Genomic DNA, 26,092 nt, shown 5'->3' on the forward strand with positions numbered 1-26,092 from the left:
TACCTCTCCAGGGTCCTTACACCTCAGCAGTAGCAGCAGCTCCAGGCAGAACTGACCCCCCATCTCCCCACACAGAGCCCCGGTCCAGTGTGGGAATGGAGGAGGTTGGAGACAAGGATGCAGACTCCCAGCTGGAATGCGTGCCTTGAGGTCCTGGGAGGGAGAAGGCCCCGGGTCACTGTGATCCTCTGAGTCAGACACCCTGGGGAGCTCTCAGCTCTAAAAGGCCTCCTTGGGCACACACGACTGAAAGGCACTGAGCACTTATTGGGGAGAAAGTCTAAAAGTTACAAAATGGATGTAAATGGTTACAGAGCCTTATGCCAGTTTAAGGCAAATGGTTGGCATGCAATCTGAATGCTGGACAGAACAAATCATTTAAATGAAACGCTAATTCACATATCTGATAAGAAACTTGTATCAAGAATATTTAAAAACTCTTACAAGTCAATAATAAAAAGAGAAGTAACCCAATTTAAAAATGGGCCAAGGTTCTGAATAGACAGTTCTCTGAAGAAAACATTCAAATGGTCAACAAGCTCATGAAAAGATGCTCAACATCATTAGCCATCAGGAAGGTATAAGACAAAACCACAAAGAGATACCACATCACACCTAATAGGATGGGAAAAGAAATGTTGGTAAGGAGGTAGAGAAACTGGAATTCCCATACCTTGCTGGTGAGGATGTAAAATGCTTTGGAAAAACAGTTTGGCAGTTTCTCAAGATGTTAAACATAGAGTTCCCAAATGACCCAGCAACTCCATTTCTAGTTATATACGTACTCAAGAGAACTGAGGAATCTTCTCTAATAAAATGGTAATATGCAAATTAACCATCACTCCACTACACAAGCCACGCCCATCAGCCAATCAGGGCGAGTATGCAAATTAACCCAAACCAAGATGGCTACAGCCACAGAGAGCAAGGTTTCCCAGGTAACAGAGGAAGCCAAGCTTTCCATAGCCGTTGCAGGCCTAAGCCTCCACTCAAGCTACAAAGTTTCAATTATAGAAGGTAAACAAATTCAAACAAATGGCGGCAGAATGGAGCTTGAGAGAGCAGGCCAGGGTTGCTGGCGGCAACAGGGGAAGCAAAGCTTTCCACACACCCTGGCCGGGCCCACCCGCTTAAGGCTACAAAGTTTCAATTGTAGAAGGTGAATTAACTGCCACGGAAATGGCTGCCGCCCCTGAGGGAACAGCAGGCTTGGCTCCGCTCCAGGCTACAAAGTTTCAATTGTAGAAGGAAAATAAATCCCAGATACCAGGGCCTCTGCTTGCATTGCCAGGGGGCGTGGCCGGCCTGCAAACCACCACAGGCCCCTTGCTCAGGCCGTCCCATGCCGCAAGGGAACCCCACCCTGATCCGGGACACCCTTCAGGGCAAACCAGCTGGCCCCCACCCATGCACCAGGCCTCTATCTTATCTAATAAAAGAGGAATATACAGATTGATCATCACTGCAACACACAATATAGCTGCCCCCATGTGGTCAAAGATCCTGCCCCCATGTGGACACAAGATGGCCACTACAAGATGGCCAGCAGGAGAGGGCAGTTGGGAGGCACCCGGCCTGCAAGGGAGGGCAGTTGAGAGGGACCAGGCTTGCAAAGGAGGACAGTTGGAGGTGATCAACCCTGCAGGAGAGGGCAGTTAGGGGTGACCAGGCCGGCAGAGGAGGGAAGTTGGGGGCAAACAGGCTGGCAGGGGAGCAGTTAAGCATCAACCAGGCTGGCAGCAGAGTGGTTAGGGGGTGATCAGGCTGGCAGGCAGAAGCGGTTAGGGGCAATCAGGAAGGCAGGCAGGCGAGCAGTTGGGAGCCAGCAGTCCTGGATTGTGAGAGGGATGTCCGACTGCCCGTTTAGGCCCAATCCCACCAGGATCGGGCCTAAACGGGCAGTCGGACATCCCTCCAGGAGTCCCAGATTGGAGAGGGTACAGGCTGGGTTGAGGGACAACTCCCCACCGTGCACGAATTTCGTGCATCGGGCTTCTAGTAGGTAAATAAAATGTAACATAGCTATACAATGGAATATTAGCTACAAAAGGGAATGAAGTACTGATTCACACTACAGCATGGACGAACCTTGAAAGCATCATGCTAAGTGAAAGAAGCCCGACACAAAAGGCCACATATTGTATGATTCCATTTATATGAAACATTCAGGACAGGCAAATCCATGGAGACAGAAAACAGATTAGTGGTTGCGAGGGGGAGAGGGACTGGGGCAGTAATGACTAAGAGGGATGGGGTTTCTTTTGGGGGTGATGAAACTGTTCTAAAATTGATTGTGATGATGGTTGTACAACTCTAAATACACCATTAAATTATACACTTTAAATGAGTGAACTGAATAGTATTGAATTATATCTCAATAAAGCTGTCATATTAAAAATAAAATGCTAGCTCTATTCCCTTGCTACGAAACCCTTTTTCAATTACATGGGGGCTCTTCTGAAGTAACCATTACGCCTATAGATTCACCTATGTGGCTTTGGCAGGGTCCATGGTGAGAGGGGGCTTTCATGGAACATGGAACTGGCCCCTGGCGCATCAGGACCCATCTCCTCAGCTTCTTTTCTAGGCCACTGATGACAAGAATTCTGTCCAGCTTTGTGGTTTAGCCCATTTCTCCCTGACTTCTTTGGTAACTCCCTTCCCAGCACATCCATGGTTCCTATTTCAAACTTAGAGTTGTACCCCATGTAGCCACAATCTCCAAATAGATTACATGTGACTTAAGCACAGTCGGCCCTCCCTGCTCAATGACTTCTCATGGCTGAAATTCAGTAGTCAATTGTTACCTTTCACCTCTAGGGGCTATTCTGCATTTTCACTATTATAAGTAAAAAATAAAATAAAATTAGCAGGTGGTGATGCCAATGAAAGAAGCAATGCAATAAAGAGAATACCACATTGGTCACTGGGTCAAAAGAATTCAACATTCTAGCCTGGCCAGTGTGGCTCAGTGGTTGAGCATCGATCTATGAACCAGGAGATCGTGGTTTGATTCCTGGTCAGGGCACATGCCCAGATTGCGGGCTCAATCCCCAGTAGGGGGTGTGCAGGAGGCAGCCAATCGATGATTCTCTCTCATTATTGAAGTTTCTATCTTTCTCTCTCTCTCCCTTCCTCTCTAGAATCAATAAAATTATTTTTTTAAAAAGAAAAAAATTCAACATTCTTATATAATTTTATGTAAGAGAACTATATTAGAGTTACTAACATACTTTAATTATTTTTATTTAAATTTCATTTTCCAATTACAGTTTACATTAGATATTATTTTGTGTTAGTTTCAGGCGTACAACATAGTGGTTAGACAATCATATACTTTACAAAGTGTTCCCCTCGGTATTTCAGGGCCACACATTTTAATTATCAATATTCATTATTATTATTTGTTTTCATATTCTACATCTTTCCAAAACATGCTTGGGCACAATGGACCAATTCCCATGAACATTATTTTCTTAATGATAACTGTTCCAGCCTGCCCCATGCTCAAGATTTGAATACGTTTATTCTGCTTTCTCTTAAAGTCTTAAGAGAAAGGTTTGCTAGTGGCCCCAATTAGCTACACAGTGTCAGATATTTGTCACACTTTGGACCATCATGTAATTCTTGCCTATTCTAGATTTGTCTTAAAAATTTCAACCTTTAACAGTCCTTAAAATTACTCGCTTTTAACGTGGTTACCATTGCCCTCTCAAGCACATCGGTGGAACTAGGAAGGAGTAGGCTTTTCCATCTGAGAATAAACAAGGAGGCAAATGAATGTTCCCAAAAGACCCGCCTGTGTTCATTCTGTGCTGGAATGTCCATACAGGCTTTTTCTCAAACACACTTGAGTACTGTGGGTAGTAGAAGTCAAGTAATAAAGCTCAGAGGAACACGCTATGTTACTTTTTAAGGGAAAAAAGTGGGGGGAAATCAAAGGGTTTAACAATTTTATTCACTGGCTTACATTCAGCGACTCTGAAAATCTGGCCACTGCTCAAGTTTGTGAATTTCTATGGAAAATGAACTGTGTTTGGCAAGCTCAACCAAATATGAGGCTGATAAAAAAATGTTTCATGCTTTCTCAAGACCTTATGCCACTAACTGTGTGGGATTGGAAAAACTGTCCAAATGTCCATTTAAACACTGTAAATAAATGATTTTCTATACCCATATGAATTAATAAAATTCCATTGATTTCAGACCATGACTTGAACTAAACTTGCTTTGAGTTTTCCTTAGGAAGTGTTTCACCGAGAACATGAACTTTGGATTAGGCAAGCTGAGTTCACTAGAGCTCTGTTTCAGAGTCAGAAATGTTAATGCAATACTTTATGGAGAATTGACTGAACATTCAATTGACATGAAGGTTGTTAGGAAGTAGGTTTTGAACTAAAAAGAAAAGGATTAGGCCAAAAGAAAGAAAACATTATTGTAACAGCCCAAATCATTACATAAAAGAACACTGTGGTGAGTTCTGTTGCAAAGTTCATGACTTGTGAATATTATCTCCAAACCAGTCATCTCTGAGTTTTATAGACTTGGCTGTCCAACTGCCTTCTTGACCCTTCATCTGGTATCTCAGGGTCATCTGAAACTTCACTTATCCACTCTTGAACTCTTGACTTTCCCTCCTGGCAAATGTCTTTGTATCTAAGCCTCCTGCATCTTAAGAGGTGTTTATAAGCATTTATCTCAGTGCCTGGTATGCACACCTGCTGAATAAATGCTGTTGATGATAATATTGATGACTGATGATGATGAATATGATGATTTTCATGCACCCAATTTAGTTGAGCCAGAAACCAAATAGTTTTGCTTTTTTCTTCTCTTCACCTCATGTCCCACATTTAATCCATTCCCAGGTTCTGTCAATTCTGCCTCCAAAATAAATCAGGAATCCAAACCCTCCCCTCCAACTACACTTTCATCACCCCATCTCCAGCCTCCATCAGATTTCTTCTGAACAAAATTAACAGCCTTCCAAACAAACCAACCATATCCATTCTTGCCCTTTGCCCAATTAATTGTCCATGGAGGAAACCAGAATGATCTCCTGAAACACCAATTTTCATTACTCAGATGTATATAGTGCACATCATGTATTTACTAAATTTACTAAACAGCCTTATGACGTAGACTGTCATTATTTGCATTTTACAGGTGAGGAATTGAGCAAAGCGAGATTGAAACATATCCAAGCTCACTCTGCCTCTAAGAATCAAATTCCGGATTTATACTTGAGTAGTCTGGCTCCAGAGTGTTCAACTTCTATACAAAGTACCATGCCATATGCAAACTTAAAAAATAGATCCAGAGACATAAAAGCATGAACAGACTGAGGAATCTCAGAGGGAAGGTGGGGGTGGGGATGGAAAGAGATTAACCAAAGAATTTGTATGCATAGATGCATAACCCATGGACACAGACAACAGTGTGGTGAAGGCCTGGGGTGGGGGTGGAAGCAAGGTGGAGGGGAGCAATGGGGGGGGGGGCGGAAAGGGACATCTGTAATACTTTCAACAATAAAGATAAATTAAAAAAAAAAAAACAAGCACGCAAAGACTGTCACTTCACTTCTATTGTACGTAGAATAAAATCCATCTGCATTGGGCTTCCCCAGGCCAAGCGTCTGGGCCTACTTCCTGAGCCTCCCTTGTCATGCCTCCCCCTTTCTTCCTGTTCTCCTGACACTCGTGGACAAGGCGAGCTTGGCCCTTCACAGCGGTTTCTGCCCAAGCTGCTCCCAGTGGCTGACCTGCTCTTTCTAGGCATTTTCTTATGGCGGGCTCCTCCTCTTTCATCCTGGATCCCACCCCCTCAGTCAAGCTTCCCTGGCCTTCCCAATCATAACTCGCTGTTCCCTGGCCTCTCCAGCTCAACCATCCTGTTGGTTTCCTTCTCAGCACTTATCTCAACTTGTAATTGCTTCCATGTGCTGGTCCGTTGGTCTACTGACTGTAGCTCCCACTGTCCTGGAAGCTTCACGGTAATAAATATTGTTTATGACTATATTTCTGCTATCTAGTATCATGCCTTATGCATAGTAGCTGCTGAGAAAATTGGATAAAAGATGATATGAAGAGCCCTAGCTGGTTTGGCTCAGTGGATAGAGCATCGGTCTACAGACTCAATGGTCCCGGGTTCGATTCTGGTCAAGGGCACATGCCCAGGTTCCAGGCTCAATCCCCAGTGTGGGGCATGCAGGAGGCAGCCAATGAATGATTCTCTCTCATCATTGATGTTTCTATCTCTCTCTCCCTCTCCCTTCCTCTCTGAAATCAATAAAAATATATTTTAAAAAAAAGATTGTATGAAGACATGTATACTTTGGTGATATATTTTCCTGGACCTTAGATTCTCCAAGTGAGACTGCAGGATCAGAATCACCTGGGGATGCTTTTTTAAAAAAAACATTTTTTTTTTATTGATTTCAGAGAGGAAGGGAGAGGGAGAGAGAGAGAGAGAGAGAAACATCAATGATGATAAGGGAGACTCATTGATCGGCTGCCTCCTGCACACCCCCTACTGGGAATCAAGACTGCAACCAAGGCATGCCCTTGACTGGAATCGAACCTGGGACCCTTCAGTCCGCAGGCCAATGCTCTATCCACTGAGCCAAACCAGCTAGGGCCTGGAGATGCTTTTTATCAAACATAGAATCCCAGGACTCTGTGTTATTTTAAATATTTACCTTTGAGGGCTATCACCTAGTTGTCTATAGAATTTTTATAATTTTGATTTTGGCATGATTTGGCAATGAGTAACTCATATAATTCTTGTCTGGCTGTGCTTTTAAGTAATTATTGTAAATTTCCAGAAATACTTGCTAAGAGAGAAACATGTATATCATAACTTGCTTTCATATGTGATAAGATTATTACAAATATTCACTGACGAGGAAATTGATACCTACCATGTCTTCAGATATGCAGGTAAGCATTTACGTGATTACCTTGGGAGCCATGGTTTCCTTTTCAGCTTGCAGACATACATGTGGCCGCCTGGAAAGTTTGTGGTTCCTGGGCCCCGTAACATGTATAATGGACAAAATGGACCAGCTGCAGTCCAGTACCAAATTGACCACAATAAAACTTCTGGGGCTTGGAATTTGCATTTCAAATCTCAGAGGGAAGGCAGGGGTGGGTGGGTGGGTGGGAAGAGATCAACCAATGAACTTGTATGCATATATGCATCACCCATGGATACAGACAGTGTGGTGAAGGCCTGGAACGAGGGGGGGGGGAAGGGGGGGAGGGGGGGAGGGTGCTGGCTAGAAGTGGTCAATGGAGAAAAAGGGGACATCTATAATACTTTCAACAGTAAAAATTTGTAAAAAAATAAAATGAAAGAAAAAAATAAAAACTTGCTGGGACTTTACACATATGAAATTTAAAAGCTACTTTTTTTCTTTTTATCTACACTTATGTCTATTGTTTTAGACAAATATACAACTAATATCCATTTCTACTCTTTAAATTTGTGGTATAATTCTGAGAAATCCAAGATGTTTCCATAAAGGAAAAACATACACTATTCATTGCTGTTAAGCTCGCTAAGTCTCCAGAAATTCAGATTATCAATAACCTTTTAGTTAAATAAATCATCTTTGGTTACTGTCTTTTGTGAGCCTGCACATACACATGGAAATAAAGGGACAGGCATTCCTCAGTTTGGAGGGGAATGATGAACCATTTGGCCAGATGGAAAGCTTAGCAAGGTAAGTCCCATCGCTCATAGCTTGACTATACTTTAAGCCAGGGGTGGGGAACGTCCGGGGAACATCCGGCCCTCGGGCCATATGAAGCCCACAAAATCTTTTGGTCTGGCTCTGCCAAGGCATTAAGGGTGAGTTAATTACATGTTTGACCAAACAGAGCAGTCTAATTTTTAAGAGCGTAATTTTGTATGGCCCACGAATGATGTTATAAATATCCAAATGGCCCTTGGCAGAAAAAAGGATTCCCCACCCCTGCTTTAGACTATTAGTGGAGAATGTTAAGAAAATTAAAATTGAAGTCTGAAAGAGGCTTCCTGGATTGCTCAAAAGCAGGGGAGGCTGTTTGTTTCTCTTTTAAGGAAAGATACATGACAGAAGAACTTAAGTTAAAAAGAAAAACAAAACAACAATCAAACATTCAGCCATGCTTGTGATGTTAAGCAAATAAATGAGGTAATAAACTACACCCCTGTCCATAAATCCTGCCTTCCATTTCCTTTCCTCCAAGTCTTTCTTTAAATATATATATATACTAGAGGCCCAGTGCATGAAATTCGTGCACGGAGGGGTGTGTGTCCCTCAGCCCAGTCTGCACCCTCTCCAATCTGGGACCCCTCAAGAGATGTCTGACTGCCTGTTTAGGCCCAATCCTGCTAGGATTGGGCCTAAACGGGAAGTCGGACATCCCTCTCACAATCCAGGACTGCTGGCTTCCAACTGCTCGCCTGCCTGCCTGCCTGATTGCCCCTAACTGCTTCTGTCTGCCAGCTTGATTACCCCCTAACCACTCCCCTGCCAGCCTGATTGATGCCTAACTGCCCTCCCCTGCAGGCCTGGTCCCCTACAACTGCTCTCCCCTGCAGGCCTGGGTCCCCCCCCCAACTGCCCTTCCCTGCAGGCCCAGTTGCCCCCAACTTCCCTCCTCTGCCGGCCTGGTCACCCCTAACTGCCCTCCCCTGCAGGCTTGAATCGCCCCCAACTGCCCTCCCTTGCAGGCCTGGTCCCTCCCAACTGCCCTCCCATGCTGGCCATCTTGTGGCAGCCATCTTGTGTCCACATGGGGGCAGCCATCTTTGACCACATGGGGGCAGCCATCTTGTGTTGGAGTGATGGTCAATTTGCATATTACTCTTTTATTAGATAGGATTATTTATTTCAGAGAGGAAGGGAGAGGGAGAGAGAGATAGAAACATCAATGATGAGAGTGAATCATTGATCGGCTGCCTCCTGCATGCCCCCTACTGGAGATTGAGCCTGCAACCCGGGCATGTGCCCTTGACTGGAATCGAACCCGGGACCTTTCAGTCCACAGGCTGATGCTCTATCCATTGAGCCAAACCAGCTAGAGCCTCCCAGTCTTTCTTGAACCCACTTCAGTTAGGCTTTTGCTCCCACCTTCTATCAACACTGCTCTTACTAAAGTTATCAATGACCTTTCCAATGCTAGATCCCCTGATCAATTCCAGTCTTCCTCTTACTCGACACACCAGGAGGGTACCCCCCAAATTATCAAAACCAGACCTCTCATAGGAGTCAAAGTGGGTGCTATTGATACATATACTAATTGATAATTGTTCATTATCTAGGATTGTACCTGGCAATGAGACTCAGTATAAAAACTGGTTCTGCAAAACCCTCCCCCAAAACAGTCTCTTTTTTTCCCCTCATTAAAGGTAACTTTTCCTTGAGAAAACCTTCAAATTGTCAGTAACTTCCAGTCATATCTTTTTCTAGAAAGGTATTAATAATGCATAGGATCCAGAAAAAACAATTGAGCTTCTCCAAATCCCACTGTGAGGACTTGAACTGCTATGGAGAGCGCGTTAATTCCTCACTGCTTCACAGGATCTTAGTGATGCCCGAATGAGCCTTTTCGCTCATAACAAAACAGTCCCACTGCATGAAGTACACCTTTACGTGGACAGTGGACAGAGGGGTCATTCCTATGCATATCAGGACTGAGTGAACTGATCTTGGTAATACCACCCTCCCTGCCTGTGACTGATCTTGGTAATACCATCCCCCCTGCCTGTGACTGATCTTGGTAATACCACCCCCCCCCTGCCTGTGACTGATCTTGGTAATACCACCCCCCCCCTGCCTGTGACTGATCTTGGTAATACCACCCCGCCCCCTGCCTGTGACTGATCCTGGAAACCAGAACGAGAGCCACCGTCCTTCCTTACAGCCAGAGGCACGTGAGGGAAAGGTGGCTGGAGGTGTCTGTCAGAGACACAGGACAAAACCCCCTTTCTTCCTATCTGCCAGGGTTCCTCAGCCGCAGCGCTATGGACAGACTGGGTTGAATCGCTCTCTGTTGTGGGAACTGTCCTGTGCATTATCAGAAGTTCAGACGCAATTCAGGCCTCTACTCAGCAGATCCCAGTAGAATCTCTTCATTTGTGACAACCAAATATGGCTCCAGATGTTGCCAGATGTCCTCAAGTTTGGGACCCCTGGCTTAAACATAGTCAGATTTATCCCCAAACTGTCAGTCTTTCTCAATACCAGCTTAGAGATGCTTAGACCAGTGGTCGGCAAACTCCTTAGCCAACAGAGTCAAACATCAACAGGACAACGATTGACATTTCCTTGGAGAGCCACATTTTTTAAACTTCAACTTCTTCTAACGCCACTTCTTCAACACAGACTCGCCCAGGCCGTGGTATTCTGTGGAAGAGCCACCCTCAAGGGGCCAAAGAGCCGAGGTTTGCTGACCACTGGCTTAGAGGAACATCAAGTGCAGAGAATTACAGGAAAGAGCCAGAGTCACTGGATGAAACACACCGCCCCTGTGGATTTTTTGGTGCCACAGCCTCTGAAGTTTCTAATTAGTTAAGTGGTTTAGGTGGGTTTTGCTGTTACCAGCCAGGAGCATCAAAGCGCATTGCTTTGTTCCAGGGCGCCCTGCAGCTCAGAGTGAGGCCCAGGCCCCACCTTAGGACAGGACTCGGCGTGTTTCCTTTTATATGCAGAGCAGAAATCAAATGGCTTGTCTTTCCATTTGCTACTTGCCGCGTTTTCACACTTTTAATGGAACTGTAGACTGTCGGAGCAGGAAGGGGTTTGGAAGGGAGGAGGATTAAGCTAAAACCAATATCTGTGTTTATCTTCAGAGGAAGGCTTTCAGGAGAGGATTAGCCCTGGGCCTCCGCATCTCAGGAAAAGGGCCATTATCCACTTCAGAACACTTCCTGAGCATGACACGTCACCCCTACAGCTGGTGTCAAAGCAAAGGGAGACATTTTCTCAGGCCACAACCACTCAAACAGCCCCTTCTCCCTAAATGGAAATCTGCGTGGTCTTAGTGCCTAAATCAATTACCTACTCACAGGACACTTCCGGTCATTTCTGTGGGCAGAGCTGTCCTTGAATTTTGACATCCGGCAGTGTGTGTGTGTGTGTGTGTGTGTGTGTGTGTGTGTTGTATGTGTGTATGTGTGTGTTGCATGTATGTGTGTTGTGTGTGTGTGTGTATGAAAACTGATGAAAAAATAGAGCTGGCATAATTGGTAGGCTGTGAAATTCAGGGTATAGTGGGGAAGGGAGAGAAGACGAAAAAATATAATCTATTTCTTTTATTATTTTTATAGTATCATTGTGTGTGTTCTTTGCTTATTATAAAAGCAATGCAAGCTTATAACTAAAAAAAAATCAGAAATAGGCAAAAGAAATAATATTAAAATATCTATAATCCAATAATCAATCACTGATTATGGCTTAGTGAATATTTTCCCAAATATTTTCCTAAGAATCAATCACTGATTATGGCTTAGTGAATATTTTCCCAAATATTTTCCTGCATATTGAGATTTTCTCCCTAAATAGCATCATATTGATTTGAAATCTACTATAATTGATTTTAAAGTTTTCTTTTCTTCAGATACTTAAGTTGTTTCTAATTCATCCCCACTGTAAATGGTTCTTCATATGAACTGTTGGCTGAAAAGTTATATATGCTCAAAAGCAAAAGTGTAAGCAGGAAACACAAAAATAATTCCGAAAAACAGACCAAGACCTAGGATCTCATTGGCTTCAGCACTCTGTTACCACCACTTGCAGATCCAATGACAGAAAGCAGCCTCGAAGAGGGCAAAGGGGAGAGAAGAGCAAGCCAGTCTTGCAGCGACAGACATAACAGGGCCAACACCACAGGACCCTAATGGAGAAGCATTTAACAATTAACCCAAAGCAGATGGATTCTATCTGTGTCTATACTCATACCTATGCCTGTTCCTATAGCTGTACCTGTATATTCATCCATCCATCCACCTACCCACCTAACTACCCACCCATCCACCCATCCACCCATCCATCCATCCATCCATCCATCCATCCATCCATCCATCCTTCCATCCATCCATCCATCCTTCCATATATCAGTGGTTTTCAAACTTGAATGTGCATCAGAATTCCCCAGAGGGCTCGTTAAAGACTCCTCCACCCCCTCCCAGAGTTTCTGATTCAACATGACTCTGACAGAGTCTAAGAATCTGCATTTCTAATAAAATTCCCAGGTGATGTAGATGCTGCTGGTGTGGGGACTATACTTTGAAAAGTGCTGCCTATCCTTCTACCTGTATCTGTATCTCTTTCTTGTTACCTATTTCTATCTCAGTGAACACACAGTTACCCCCACACACTAACTTTTATCACCATCGATTGTTAATATAAGCCACAGTGTTATATACTCTAGAAAACACATACTGTGGTACTTTCAAATTTTCTCCACTTAATTTAATAATAAAGCCCTACCTGGTTTGGCTCAGTGGATAGAGCATTGGCCAGTGAACTGAAGGGTCATGGGTTTGAGTCCCATCAAGGGCACATGCCCAGGTTGCAGGCTCAATCCCCAGTATAGGTCATGCAGGAGGCAGCCAATCAATGATTCTCTCTCTCCCTCACTTTTCCTCTATGAAATCAATAAAAATATTTTTTTAATTAATAAAAATTTTAAGATATAAAATGTATCACCATATATCTTCTTCCTCCCAGAAGAATGGTTCAAGTGTGGTACATTTCTTGTTTTTACTTGGTTTTTCACTGCCTTTGGCTTTTAACTTGATGTATTTACATCTTAACAATTCAGATTTATTTTCCAAACAGTGAGATGAAACAGGGACGACTCAAAGGCAGCTTCGTTTTTACATTGGCCCGGCTTTTGTAAACAAGCCCTTGACTGAGCAATTTCTAATTCTCTAAACAGTTGGGGGAAAATATCACACAGCAAGGCACATGTGTTGTTCTACTAACGTCTTCTTTTGCTTCTTTAGGTTTACAATCATTGTCTACAGCACTGAACCAACCGCATTCCTTCAAGTAAATTTTGGCTTTGCTGGATGTCAACCATGTTAGCCATACTCAAGATGTGGTTCAGAGAACAAAGCATCTCCCAGCCAGCTCCATGGCCAGCTTCCTCATGCTAGCTTGACGGCGCTTGATTTAAGGGTTATGTTGGCACATGTTTGCAGCATGCAATGGGAACACAGTTCCCCAGATGCCAGCCTTAACCTAAATAAAAGCTGGGCCTGGATCTCCTCAGGGTCAAGTTAAATAATACGGGCTGTGATGTCTCAGACCTCAGCGGGTACCAATTAGTAAGAGACAAGACACGTACACAAGCAAATGTAATCGGTAATTTTAATGGATAAACAACTGAGAAAACGAGAAATGAAGAAAAAGACTCATCTTGTGCTGGTGCAGTGGAGAAAAACTTTATATTCCATTTGTTCTAATATTTTAGAAAAAGATGTTATTTCTCCAGAAAGCAAAATGCAGACACTGAAAAGGAAGGCAGGTTTTTACTGATGAGGTCAAAGCAAAGACTTTCTGGAGCGAGGAGTTAATGTGTGACAAGAGAAGGAATAATCCCAAGAATGATGAAGTTCACTAATGAAATGATTATAAATGACTGCCAACTGCAACCTATCACAAATGTCTTTTATGGTGGGAGACAGGAGAGATGGAAAAATAGGGGGTAAAATACAAAAAAAAAACTTGTGCTCTAATCGAGAAAAGGGAGATGTGTGTTCTGGCCAGTTCAGAGAAAATATCTCTTTCTTCCTCGATATACCTATAGACAGATAAATAAATGAGCATGAATGTACCCAGACATACACACATTCAGACTTTATGAAATAATTCCAATTTACATATAAGATCCTGTGTTTCCATCAAGCATTCAAAATGACCCTAATTGCAAATATTTCAGTGAATAGCTATGGAATGAATGATATAGTCGGCAAACATTAAAATAAAGCTGTCACTTAGAAAAATGTGTCACAAAAGAGAACTCATAGACTGTAGTAACACAGACATCCGACATCCGCATTTTAAAATCTGTATTATCTTTTTGTTATAAAGACATGCCCAATATAAAAAGATAAATTATCTCAAATTTTGCTATGAAGAGAATTTATTGGAAACATTGCAATAGGAGAAATGGTGACTGTTTCTAAAAGTTTTTGATGCAACAATTGGCCTATAGTTCCAATTTGTTTAAAAATGTGTTCTATTCAGCACAAATTTAGTTGCAAAATGATATTTTGAAGTAAAAATTAATACAAAAGAATAAAAATGAACATTTTCTGAAATGAATATATTTTCTAAACAAATGTAACACTTTAGCCCTAGCCGTTGTGGCTTACTGGATAGAGTGTCAGCCTGTGGACTGAAGGGTCCCAGGTTCGATTCTGGTCAAGGGCATGTACCTCGGTTGCAGGCTCCTCCCTGGCCCAGGCCCTGGTCGGGGCTCGTGCAGGAGGGAACCATTGGATGTGTTTCTCTCATATCGATATTTCTCTCTGTCTCTCCCTCTCCCTTTCACTCTCCCTAAAAATCAATGGAAAAATATCCTTGATTGAGGATTAACAAAAAAATAAACAAACAAAAAAAGAAATGTAATACTTTACTTATAAGGAATAATGAGGTAAATGCTACTCACAAGTAACTTCTTAATAAAGTAAATGTATGAATAAAAGAATTCAGTTTAAAAATCAGTCGGTTCTCAGATCATAGCTTGAGAACTTCAGCAGATATAACACACACAAGCTCATTTTCAAAGTAAATGCAATCCTATTGAAAACAAATGTGAAAAGATGTTATCTCAAAATGCACAGTTTAGCTACAGTCATGATAGCAGTTTTCACATTGTTCAAATCCAGATTTTAAAAGTACAAATAAAAAGCAAAGCAGTTCTTCAAAACGAGTTTGCATCAGAAATTCAAAAACATTTGTCGCAGGACTGAAGTCAAACTTTTTACTCCCATGATTATTATAAACTGACCTTATATATCAAAGCTGACCATATCTTAGTGAGAAAGTTTTATGGAGAAATTCTTGAAAATGAGATAAAGAACCCATTAAGAGATTATCTTTTCTTTGTGCTGTGATGGGACATACATGAGTAAGACAGTTGGCACGCCCTGATGCCAACTTCGGAGTTGCAAAATATCCCAGGTCTGTGAAACATCTCAAAAAATTGTTGGGGATGCTCAGCAAAATAAGCCAGTCAGAGAAAGACAAGTATCACACAATCTCACTCATATGTGGAATCTAATGAACAAAATAAACTGATGAACAACATGGATCCAAGAGACAGAAGCATGGAACAGACTGTCAAATCTCAGGAGGAAGACGGGGTGGATGGGAGGATGGGTGAGAGGAGCTCAACCAAAGAACTTGTAAGCATAGGTGCATAACCCATGGACAAAGACAATAGGGTGGTGAGGGCCTGGGGTGGGGGGTAGGGGCTGGCTGGAAGAGGTCAATGGGGGGAAAACGAGACACATGTAATACTTTCAACAATAAAAAATGTTTTAAAAAGAAATTATTGGGGAATTAGAAAATATATTTTAGCGAATCATCTACAGTAGAGAGTGTCCCAACCTTAGTATTCTTGACATTTGGGCCCAGATCATTGTTTGCTGTGAGGGGCTGTTCTGTGCACTGAAGGGCGTTTAGCAGCGTCGCTGGCCTCTACCCACGAAATTCTAGTAGCAAATACCCACTCACAGGTGACATTGAGAATGTCTCCATACATGGGCAAGAGTGTACTGGAGAGCACCATTCCTTCAGCAAAAAGCACTCACAGCACACATTTACACCAACTGGTTTGATCAATTGATGCAGTAAATATTACAAAATTTTATATTCATGTAGCACTCCTTCTGTGAATGTTCCCAAGTGTTGTATACACATTTTCATATTTAATCACAACAGACTGACAGATCTGAAGTGACTGCTTCTTAGGTATAAACATTTTTAAATCCACTAAAACATTTCTGATGATCTTATGAAAATTTCCAAGGATTCTCATCCAGAATTCGTAATCTGGGGCTTAATCCAAAATGTGGTCACGGGTTTTGCATAATGCTCTCTTCAAAATGGAAGCACAGATTGTGTTAGCTTTGGGAACTGCACGGGAATGATGTTGCTTATGTTATAATTTAGATGAAGAAAATCTGTTTCCCTTGTTTAAGGAGAAAGTCAGTAATATTGCTGAGGATGGTATACCTTGAAATTCTAAAGATGTTGATATTAGTTAGTAGATATATTTTATATAAAGTTATAGTTTGCATTAATTACTCAGGAATCAGCTCAGGAAAAACCCTCCCTAGGGAGATTATTACAGAAATATTCAATTACAATAACCATTTAAGTGAGACTTTTGCCCTTAAAATTTGTCTTAGTAGAACTTGCTAATAAAATGAAAAACAAAAAGAAGTATAGGCAAAGGTTAATGGGGGAAGGGGTGAAGAGGACCTATGTAATGCTTTCAACAATAAAGATTTAAAATAAATAAATAAATAAATAAATTAATTAATTAATTAATATTTTTTTATAAAGTATAGGCAAATTTTCTTGGCTAAGCTTATTTAAAAATATGTGACTACATTGTTTAATGAAAATAAATCCAAAGATCAAAATGCTTATCAATAACATAATTATAATGTAATCACTGACAATGCAGAGAAATCACTCAAATTTGACAAGAATAATTACTGAGCAAGTCAAGTGGGGACAATATGCTTGCTTCAGGAATAAAGAACAAAATAGGAAAGCTACCATTTTTATCATTTTTCTACATTGTTCCTTTCTTTCTCATAATTTTCTCATGAAGATGATTCATTTATCATTAAATGGCATCATAATATCAGATCAGCAGACATTTCATATACTAAGTAATTAAAGGCATGTCAGAAAAAAATCTTTGCTAGCCTGTACATTCAAATTATTGGTTCAGAAAATATTATTACTATGCTATTCACATTCCTACATAGATAACCATTGCAAACCTAAATTTGATGTCTGCAATGATTTGACATTTGTCACTGAAATGATAATGATCTAAAATATACCTCAGTTGAAAGAGGAAATATCCTAAGTCGAAATTCTGTTTTTAAAAAAAACCAGTTATGTCTCTTTTGCTAAGGTAGCTCTTCTCAGCTGGAATAACTTGGCATCTCACGGGACATTTGGGGACATCCAGGCCTGCTTGGTTTCCACAACTGAGGGGAGGGTGCTATCGGCATCTAGCGGGTAGAGAGCAGGGATGCTGCTGAACACCCCCCCCCCAAACAGGACAGCCCTTCATAAGATAGAATGATCCAGTCCCAAAGCCCCTCAGCGCTGAATTTGGAAACCCCGCTCTGGATAAAAGTAGCTCCCTGCTTAACCTGAAAGCAATTAGCACCCGATGCAAAATGCTGTGATGAGAGAGAAAGCCTTTTGGAGAACGTGTCATATTTTTCCAAAGTGATTTTCCTTCTCCCATGGAAGGTGGACCTTTCACAACCCCTTCTTGCCATTGTTGGCATCTAATGGGTGGGAACCAAATGGAAGATCGGAGGGGCTAACAGCCCCAAATGAGCAATCCTTGGGCTGCTGTTCTTGATGGACCAGATCGGATTTGGGCAGCGAGTCTGTGCTTGGATACTGAGGCAGAGCAATGCCTGCACCGTGAAACAGGAATTACTTGCCATGCTAAGAAAAATACATCGTAAAAATCAATACAGCTAAACTGAAGCAGCGAGTTTGAGTAACTGTCTCTCCCCACCCAGGTGTCAAGCATAAATGATATTCTGTATTGCTTAGGAGTCACTATTAAAATCAAACTTTTACCAGCCTTAAGTAAACATCTTCATTTTCCACGAAACTAAGTGATGGCAGATTAATATGATTGCTTACAGCTGCAGATGTCTCAGGGTGAAATAAACACTTGTTCAACTTTGGCTAAAATTTCTCTTCAGGGGCTTATAGCATCTTCTCCAAATAAAACCATTTTTTAACTAATCCTACCTAATAAAATAGTAATATGCAAATTGACCGCACCTTCGCTATGCCCAAGCCATGCCCACCAGCCAAAGCCACGCCCACCAGCCAATCAGGGTGACTATGCAAATTACCAAACAAAGATGGCGGTTAATTTGCATACGCTGAGGGAGGGAGGAGTGAAGACTGAAGACAACTTAGAAGGAAGAGGGAGGAAAAGTGGAAAGCAAGGTGGCTGCCAGAGGGAAAGCCCTGGCAGGGCGGGCGGCAGCGGCGAGCAGGTGCAGGTGCGGCGGCCACAATGGCACGCTTGCAGGATTCTTCCTGCAAATGGGCTACTAGTTCATTAAATAATGCCCTGGTAGACCCCTTAATGAAAACATGGGGTAGACTTGACACAAACAATCCGTTGGTTATACAATAAGTGCACATTAGGTTACAAACAACCTATGTTCCTAAATATAAATTACTTTATAATTTTACATTGGGATCGAGCACTGTGTAAATTACTCATGTTTTACCCCACCCAAAGGGGAAAAAATCAAAAACTTCATGCTAGGAAGGAAAAAAGAATGTTTCCTGTGTGTTTATTTTTCCTGAGTGTCTATGATAGTCTCTAGATTATGGGTCATCAACATTTCAGGAGATCAGGGTCACATTTTTGAATGGGTTAGGAGTGAGAAACTGCGGTAAGCAAAGGGCATCTGGCGTTCATTCCTGCTAAGAAAGAAAACAAACTCTTGCTCACACGTTGCATTGGAAAAACTTGAAAGGAGGAAAAAAAGTTCCTCTTAAATTCCAAATAGTCCAGGACAAAAGATATCAATCATTTACCCGTTAGTGTGAATTATTTAATCAGATTCTTTTATTCTAAGGCTAAATCAAGTTCAACGCTTTAAAGATTGGGAGAGATTTGGTGCTGCGGGATGTTTTACAAAGTACCAAGTAAGTTTGGAATGATAACCACTTTGGGAAAGGAACAGTAAGGGAGCACCATAATCCACAGGAGCAGTATTGGTGGGTATAGAGGCATTTAAATACCAAAGATAAGCCAAAACATCACTTCACCAAAACGCAGATATTTTTAAAATTGATTTCAGAGAGGAAGGGAGAGGGAGAGGGAGATAGAAACATCTATGATGAGAGAGAATCATTGATCAGCCTCCTGCACGCCCCCTACTGGGGATTTGGCCTGCAACCCAGGCATGTGCCCTGACCAGGAATCGATCCCAGACCTCCTGGTTCATAGGTCGACACTCAACCACTGAGCCATACTGGCCGAGCCAAAATGCAGATATTGTAAATTCATTTAGTGGCTCCTTACCGAGCCCTCTACTAGGTGGCAGGAATGCAGTTGCTGTGGTAAAAAGATATGAATGGTTGAGTCTGAGCCTAACTTCACAGTGGTTCATAAGACTTTTGAGTCAAACACAACCTGCTTTTGAGTATAATCCTATGGTAAAAAGGAAAATAGACTGTGTTTATCAAAACGGAAAGACTGGCCCTAGCCGGTTTGGCTCAGTGGATAGAGTGTCAGCCTGTGGACTGAAGGGCCCCAGGTTCACTTCCGAAGGTCAAGGGCATGTGCCTTGGTTGCAGGCTTGATCTCCAGCCTCAGTTAGGGTGCCTGTGGGAGGTAACCTGTCTCTCTCAGATCCAGATAGGTGCTTCTCTCTGTGTGTGTCTCCCCCTCCCTTCCACTCTCTCTAAAAATCAATGGAAAAAATGTCCCCTGGTGAGGAGTAACAATAACAACAACAAAAGAGAAAGGATCTTTATTTACAACAGGTTTGGTGACCGAAGAAGTTACTCTGAATCTTTGGTTAACCTACTCCATTAGAAATCACTTTACAGGAATGGTCAAAAGCAGTGGCTTAGCCATTTAGTCAGCACCTGGCCTGCTTCTCTGGACATGCATTAACGTGGCACCTTTCAAATAACATTCAGTGATAGTTTATACTGAATCCCTTAAATTACAAGAAAATCAATTTTGTTTTGTAAGTGCTTTTGTTCTGGTATTAGATCGGTGACAATGTTCTACTTTTACTGAAAGAAGGATAAAAGGGTCTTGAAATCATTTCTGAACTTTGTACATTCATCTCCAAGCACCCGAGTATTCTTTTTCTGTGTGATAGATATAACTGCAGTACAGAAAAATGTGTCCTAATAACTTAGTAGACCAACATGAATATTCTAATCACATTCTCCTGGGACTATTAAATAGCTAATTCTGTGGAAGACAATCCATTTGACAATCAGAGCGACATTATTGTAATTCATTAAAACAGGGCAAGTGTTAGAAATGAGCTTTTCCTCTAAATGGCAGCTCTAACATCTTTGTAATTCAACTAATCCCATTACACCTACACAAGAACAGCTTCCAAACTTTAATAAACTTCATGAAGGCTGAAAAACTGGGCAGTGTTGACACCAAAGTTATGAGATCATTATGGGAAGTTCCTGAACTTGATGCTAGGGGAGTGACTCATTTGTTCTCTCCATGAAGCTAAAGAGTTTATGGATCCATCTTGAAGTAGACATTTTTCAATATTTCATAAATCTGGTTTGGGTACTCAATAACCTAACTTTTTTTTTTTTAATCACCATCAACGATTTGTTGAGCCAGGCGAACACAAAATGACAAATTAAAAAAGGTGAGGCCAATTTTCCCCTCACCTACCTGAAATGAAGTAATAGATTTGAAGACTGTTTTAATGAATTAATTTAGTATCTAAATAGTTCAACTAGCTATCCCTTATTTCTGTTATCTATCCCACCTCCTTCCAACACGTTGTTTGGAGAATTGCATCTGTGTTAAAGTATATTCACAAGAACATTCTGGCCATCATTTTATAGCAACCACCATCACCACGAAGACAATAACCACAACAACAGCTAACGATTATTTAGCACTTGCTACAGGGCAGTTAGTGTTCTATCATACCCCAGGGGGTTCCAACATGCTGGTTAAAATCCTAAGAGAGCGCACAAAATTTCTCAAGGGTTAATGAGATACACATGGGTCTTGGAATTCCAGAAAGCATAGCAACTATCATTTGGGCCTCTCTGAATAGGGTGGTCTTATGCTGTAAAATGAATAAGCATGATCCTCCATGCATTCCACAAATAGTAGCTGAGGGCCTCCTGTGTGCCAGGCACGGAGGCCTGTGCCCCAGATAGAGACACCCCTTTCATCATTACAACACCATCACTGCTCTCATTCTACAGGGAGAAGCTGGACACACTTGCCCACACACTCACAGCTGGTAAGCGGCAGTGTCAAAACGAAGAGGCTAGATCTAGCTAATCATCTGAGTCACTTCGTAGATGATGCTACCATTCATCCCGACACCCAAGTCGGAAACTTCAGGATGTCCCTCCCACCCACCCCCCTCCCTGCTCTCCCTCACTTTCTCCCCTAAACAAACTGGTCAATTCTCCTGCGCGGCTTCTCAGACCTCTTCCTCATTCCTCTCCATTCCAACATCCCTGCCTTGGCCCAGGCGCACATAGGCTTTTTGTTTTTTTTATTTTGTTTTTATTAAATTGAAATTCACATAATATAAAATTTGCCATTTTCAAGTGTACTAGTCAATGGCATTTAGTAATTCACAATGCTGTGCGCCCACCACCTCTACCGAATTCCCAGTTTTAGCATCCCAAAAGGAAGGCCAGTATCCATCCGTATCTCCCTTCTCTCCCTCCCCACAATCACTCATATATTTGCTTCCTAGAAATGGAACCTACAATATGTGACCTAATGTTTTGGGGGTTTATGTATGTTGTAGCATGAATCAAGGCTTCATTTCTTTTTATGGCCAAACCATGTTCCATTGCACAGATATACACCCTTTGTTTACCCATTCATCTGCGGATGGACATGTGGTTGCTTTCACTTTCTGTCTAGTGTAAATAGAGCTGCAATGAACATTGGTGTACTAGTATTTTTTTGAATACCTGTTTTCAATTTTTTGAAGCATATACCTAGGCAGAGAATTGCTTCTTTTGAGTATAAACTTAGGAGTAGGCTTCCTAAGTCTTTTGGCAATCCTATATTTCACTTTTTTTATGAACCCCACATAGGCTTTTGCATGGACTCATGCAACAGGATGGTTTCTATACCCGAAGCATCCCCTTCTCTAATCCCTCCTATACACTGCCAGCAGGAGTCTAGTGATGCTATTCCACTGCTTATAAACTTTGACTAGTTCCCCGATATGTACTAGTAAAACAACAGCCGGCGACTCCTCATGGCTTTGGACAGCCCACGTGGGCTCATCCCAACGTGCTGGTCTCAACCTACCCTTTATTTACCCAGCTGGAGACAATGGTTGCTTTCTCTGCTCTCCTCTTGACATTTTATCTGGGTCATTGTCGGGACATTTGTCCCAAAAGGCCTTTCATCCTAAAGATGTGTGTGCAAGTCTCATCTCCTGCATAGAATGTAAGTTTTGTGAGGGCCAAAATCATATTGCGGTTGCACTGTCCATCTTAATGCTTAGAACACAGTTGGCATTTAAAAAAACATTTGATGAAGGGCCGAAAGAAGAAGTGAAGCCAAATGAAGGAATGAATAGACTCAGCATATCACATGTGAGCATATCTTTTGCTTTCTCAATTAGCCTCATCCATCATACCTGCCTTATGACTAAAGCTGATCGGGTGTTAATGGCTTTATCAGAAGGACTGGTGTCTAGAGGTGAATCCCAAAAGGAAACCATACTTGACTAGCTTTGAGAGTTTAGGCAAGTTACTTAGCCTTTCTGTGCCTCAATTACCTCACCTTCAAAATGCAAATAATCTAGGTTTGCTTAAGTATTAACATAACTCATATTTATGAAGTCCTTAGAATAGTGCCTGGCAAATGGTCAGCATCTTAGAAAATTTTGTTAAATAAAATAAGAGAAAGAAATGAATCAACTGCTCACATTCTAAATGAGTAAAACTGTGATTAAGACAGGCAGAAGGAACACAAGGCTCTGTGAGCTGCAAATGAAAGGTACTTACGCCCACTAACCAGACTCTCCATGTGAATTTGAAAGCTATATATCTGAAACTTATTTGCCAGGTGTTATTCTTTATTAGTTTTGGAGGTCTGAGGCCATGATAGAGAAGTACTTTTGGTCTAATCCTGCTAAACCACATTACCCAATGTCATGGGGGAAGATAACTGATAAGTGTTTGTTGATTGTACTTCCCCGGGAAAATGAAACTGATTACAGAGAAATCAGACCTATAACTGCATATGGCTCACTGTAAAACTGTGTAGTAATGTCTTAACAACAAAATTGAGCATATTGTTAAATCAATGAGAGTAAAGTACCTAAGTACAAGAACATTTCCAAATGATATGTTTACTTCTCCTTCTAATCTATTCGTTTCAGTTCCTTTAGTAGATTTTAAAGTTTTAGCTAAAGGGTTTTCACAAGAACTAGACCCACTGCTCGCACTCAATGACCCTCTTTCTGCCACTACTGTTTCTGTTAACAAGCTCCTCTCAGATCTATCCCTTAAAAATATCCTTTCTTTGACTAAATTCAAATTATCCAGGTTTTTTTTCATATCTGCCATGACAGAGCCTTCCATGACATCTAGTTTACTTCTGTGTTTTGAGTGGTGATGAATCTTAGAGATACATGTATACAGTCACCTTTGATTGGCAAGTTTTTATTATGCAAACACAAAGCAAACGAAAATGTTCCAACGGCTACATGCACCCCCTTGTCCGCAGTGTAGAAAGCCACCCACTGACACACGTGTGGGTCGACCTGTTGGTGGTCGGGGAGGTTCCTCCATCTGATATCTAGTGCAGTGAATACATGAAGGCTCTCTCTTCCACCATGCATACCCAGGGTTTGACCCAATTTCAATTATTTTGAGAAATGCATTTTTTAAATTCAAGTTTTCATTTTGAGCTAATTGTAGAATCACATTCACCTGTAGAAAATAATACAGAGAGCTCTCCTGCTACCCTTTATTCAGCCTCTCCCAGTACAAGATAACTCCCCCAGTTATCTTGCATAACTGTAGTACAATATCACAGCCACGAAACTGACATTAATGCCATCCAACGACTTTAATCAGATTTCACCAGTTTTATGTGCACTCGTGTGTGTGTGTGTGTGTGTGTGTGTGTGTGTGTGTTTAATTCTTTGCAATTTTATTACATGTAGATTTATATGACCGTCATAATAGTGAAGAAACAGAAAGTTCCATCACCACAAGGATCCCTCATGGTACCTCTTTATAGCTACCTGCCTCCCTCTCAACCCACCACCTTCTGAAATCTGGCAACCAATAATCTGTTTTCCATTTCATTGATTTTATCCTTCAAGAATGTTACATAAATGGACTCATAAAGCATGTGGCCATTTAGACAGGTTTTATTTGCTCAGCATAATGCCTTTGAGATCCATGCAAATGGTTGTGTGTCTCAATAGCTCATTCCTTTTTATGGTCAAATTTTATTCTACGGTCTGACCATACCACAGTTTTCGTAGCCAGAAATACATTTCTGATTCAATGCAATTTTACTAACTGCACTGTGCTACAGAATGCAATATGAACTGATGTGAAATTATGTAAATTACCTTGTTTTTTTTATTACATGACCTCCACAGCGAAGTGACAAATGAAGTCATTTTTCTGTATATTTTAAACGAAAGCTGGCGCAGGTGTTTCAGTCAGCTAAGTATTTCAGCCTGGACTATTTTAGCTCTGAGTTATCCAAATAATTATCTCAAAAATGTTTCTTGTTTAATGTAGCACACAGAGAACGCCTCTGTGTGAAGTAAGTGGCGGTAACTTAAAGTAACTAATGATCATAATGATCAGGATTTAGTCTCCTGGCCATTTTCTCCTTTGGAATGTACAGGGAGCCTCTGAAAGTTCAAACGCTGTATTTTTGGCAAAGGACCCTCATGCTTTGTGTGCAGTTCACGGCTTCCTCTGCACCTGGGACCAGCTATTTTGGGACTGTCTAGACAATCACACGAGCTTTAAAGGTCTTTTCCTTTCTTTTCACATCATCACTGAGCATGGGAGGTAATAAATAGACGAGGCTGGCATTCTCTCGCTCAAGACATTATTCAAATATAGTCAGGAACAAAAATGCCTGTGCTTCAGCTCACAAAATCGAAAGGCTTTAATATATGGCCCCACACTCCTACCAACTGATCAACTTGAAACCAACAAGAGAATGTCCCACCACCCGCCCCTGTCCATACCTCTACACATGTGGTAGCAGGATCATACTTTTTGGTGGCACTGTATGAAACGGTTAATATCTGGCTATTTTGGACCCATAAAAAATGGTGATTTTGAATGATCCAACCCAAGAGACTTGGGAAAAAATCTGGGGGTGCTGTTTCCATTTCCCTGATCTCTGAACCTCTGTGGAATCTTCCTACAAGTACGCTCTGATCTCTGATCCTCTGTGGAATCTTCCTACAAGTATGCTCTGATGCTCACAGTGTTTCTTTTCAGAGGAAAAAAATGCACCAGGATGGATGTATGGACGGACGGACGGATGGATGGATGGATGGATGGATATATAATATTATAAAACCTAACAATAATCAGTTAGTTTTATTTGCCTTCTTATGAGCTACTATTAGTGTATTTATTTTTCAATAGACTAAGTTACACATATTGTTTTTCTGCTCACACTGTACCATTTCTACTGTCACTTTCAAGAGCTTCCTCCACCCTTAGCTCTGCTTATCCCATTTTCTTTACTGCTGATGTATGTACCCAAATGGGCTTGGGACTCTGAAGTCAAAAGCATTTCTCCTGAATACAAACTGGAGTATCAGAAACAAGAGCACCCCAAGAAGGTTGAGCCAAGGGTCCAGGAATTTTACTTACATTCCACGCATGATGGAGTACTTGGCCTGTGCCAAATGCAGTAAACGCAGTGGTGGTGATAGGGATACAAAGTCAGTGAATGCTTGGTCTCTCCTTAAGCAGATTACAACTCTGTAGTAGAGGAATAAAATTATAATACCAAGTGGAGAAAACCCAGCACAGAACCAAATCAGAAGACGTGGGCTGTAATTCTAGGGACCACAGCTTACTAGCAGTGCCATTAGGGTAAGT

General features: G+C 41.6%; 1 protein-coding gene across 3 annotated transcripts in view; it reads right to left on the reverse strand.

Moving 5' to 3' along the window:
* The window catches only part of ARHGAP6 (Rho GTPase activating protein 6), a 506,928-nt gene that overhangs the window by 174,061 nt on the left and 306,775 nt on the right, over positions 1-26,092 (reverse strand). The window contains exon 1 of one of the 3 annotated variants that reach the window (XM_079764313.1): positions 4-319. The exons of the other annotated variants lie outside the window; for them this stretch is intronic. Within the exon in view, the coding sequence (XP_079620439.1) occupies positions 4-63 (60 nt within the window). The 5' untranslated portion in view covers positions 64-319. Of the gene's footprint in view, positions 1-3; positions 320-26,092 lie in introns of those variants that run through there. 3 annotated transcript variants of the gene reach the window in all.

Source organism: Cnephaeus nilssonii (genome assembly GCF_951640355.1).
Source record: "Cnephaeus nilssonii genome assembly, chromosome: X".
Taxonomy (NCBI): domain Eukaryota; kingdom Metazoa; phylum Chordata; class Mammalia; order Chiroptera; family Vespertilionidae; genus Cnephaeus; species Cnephaeus nilssonii.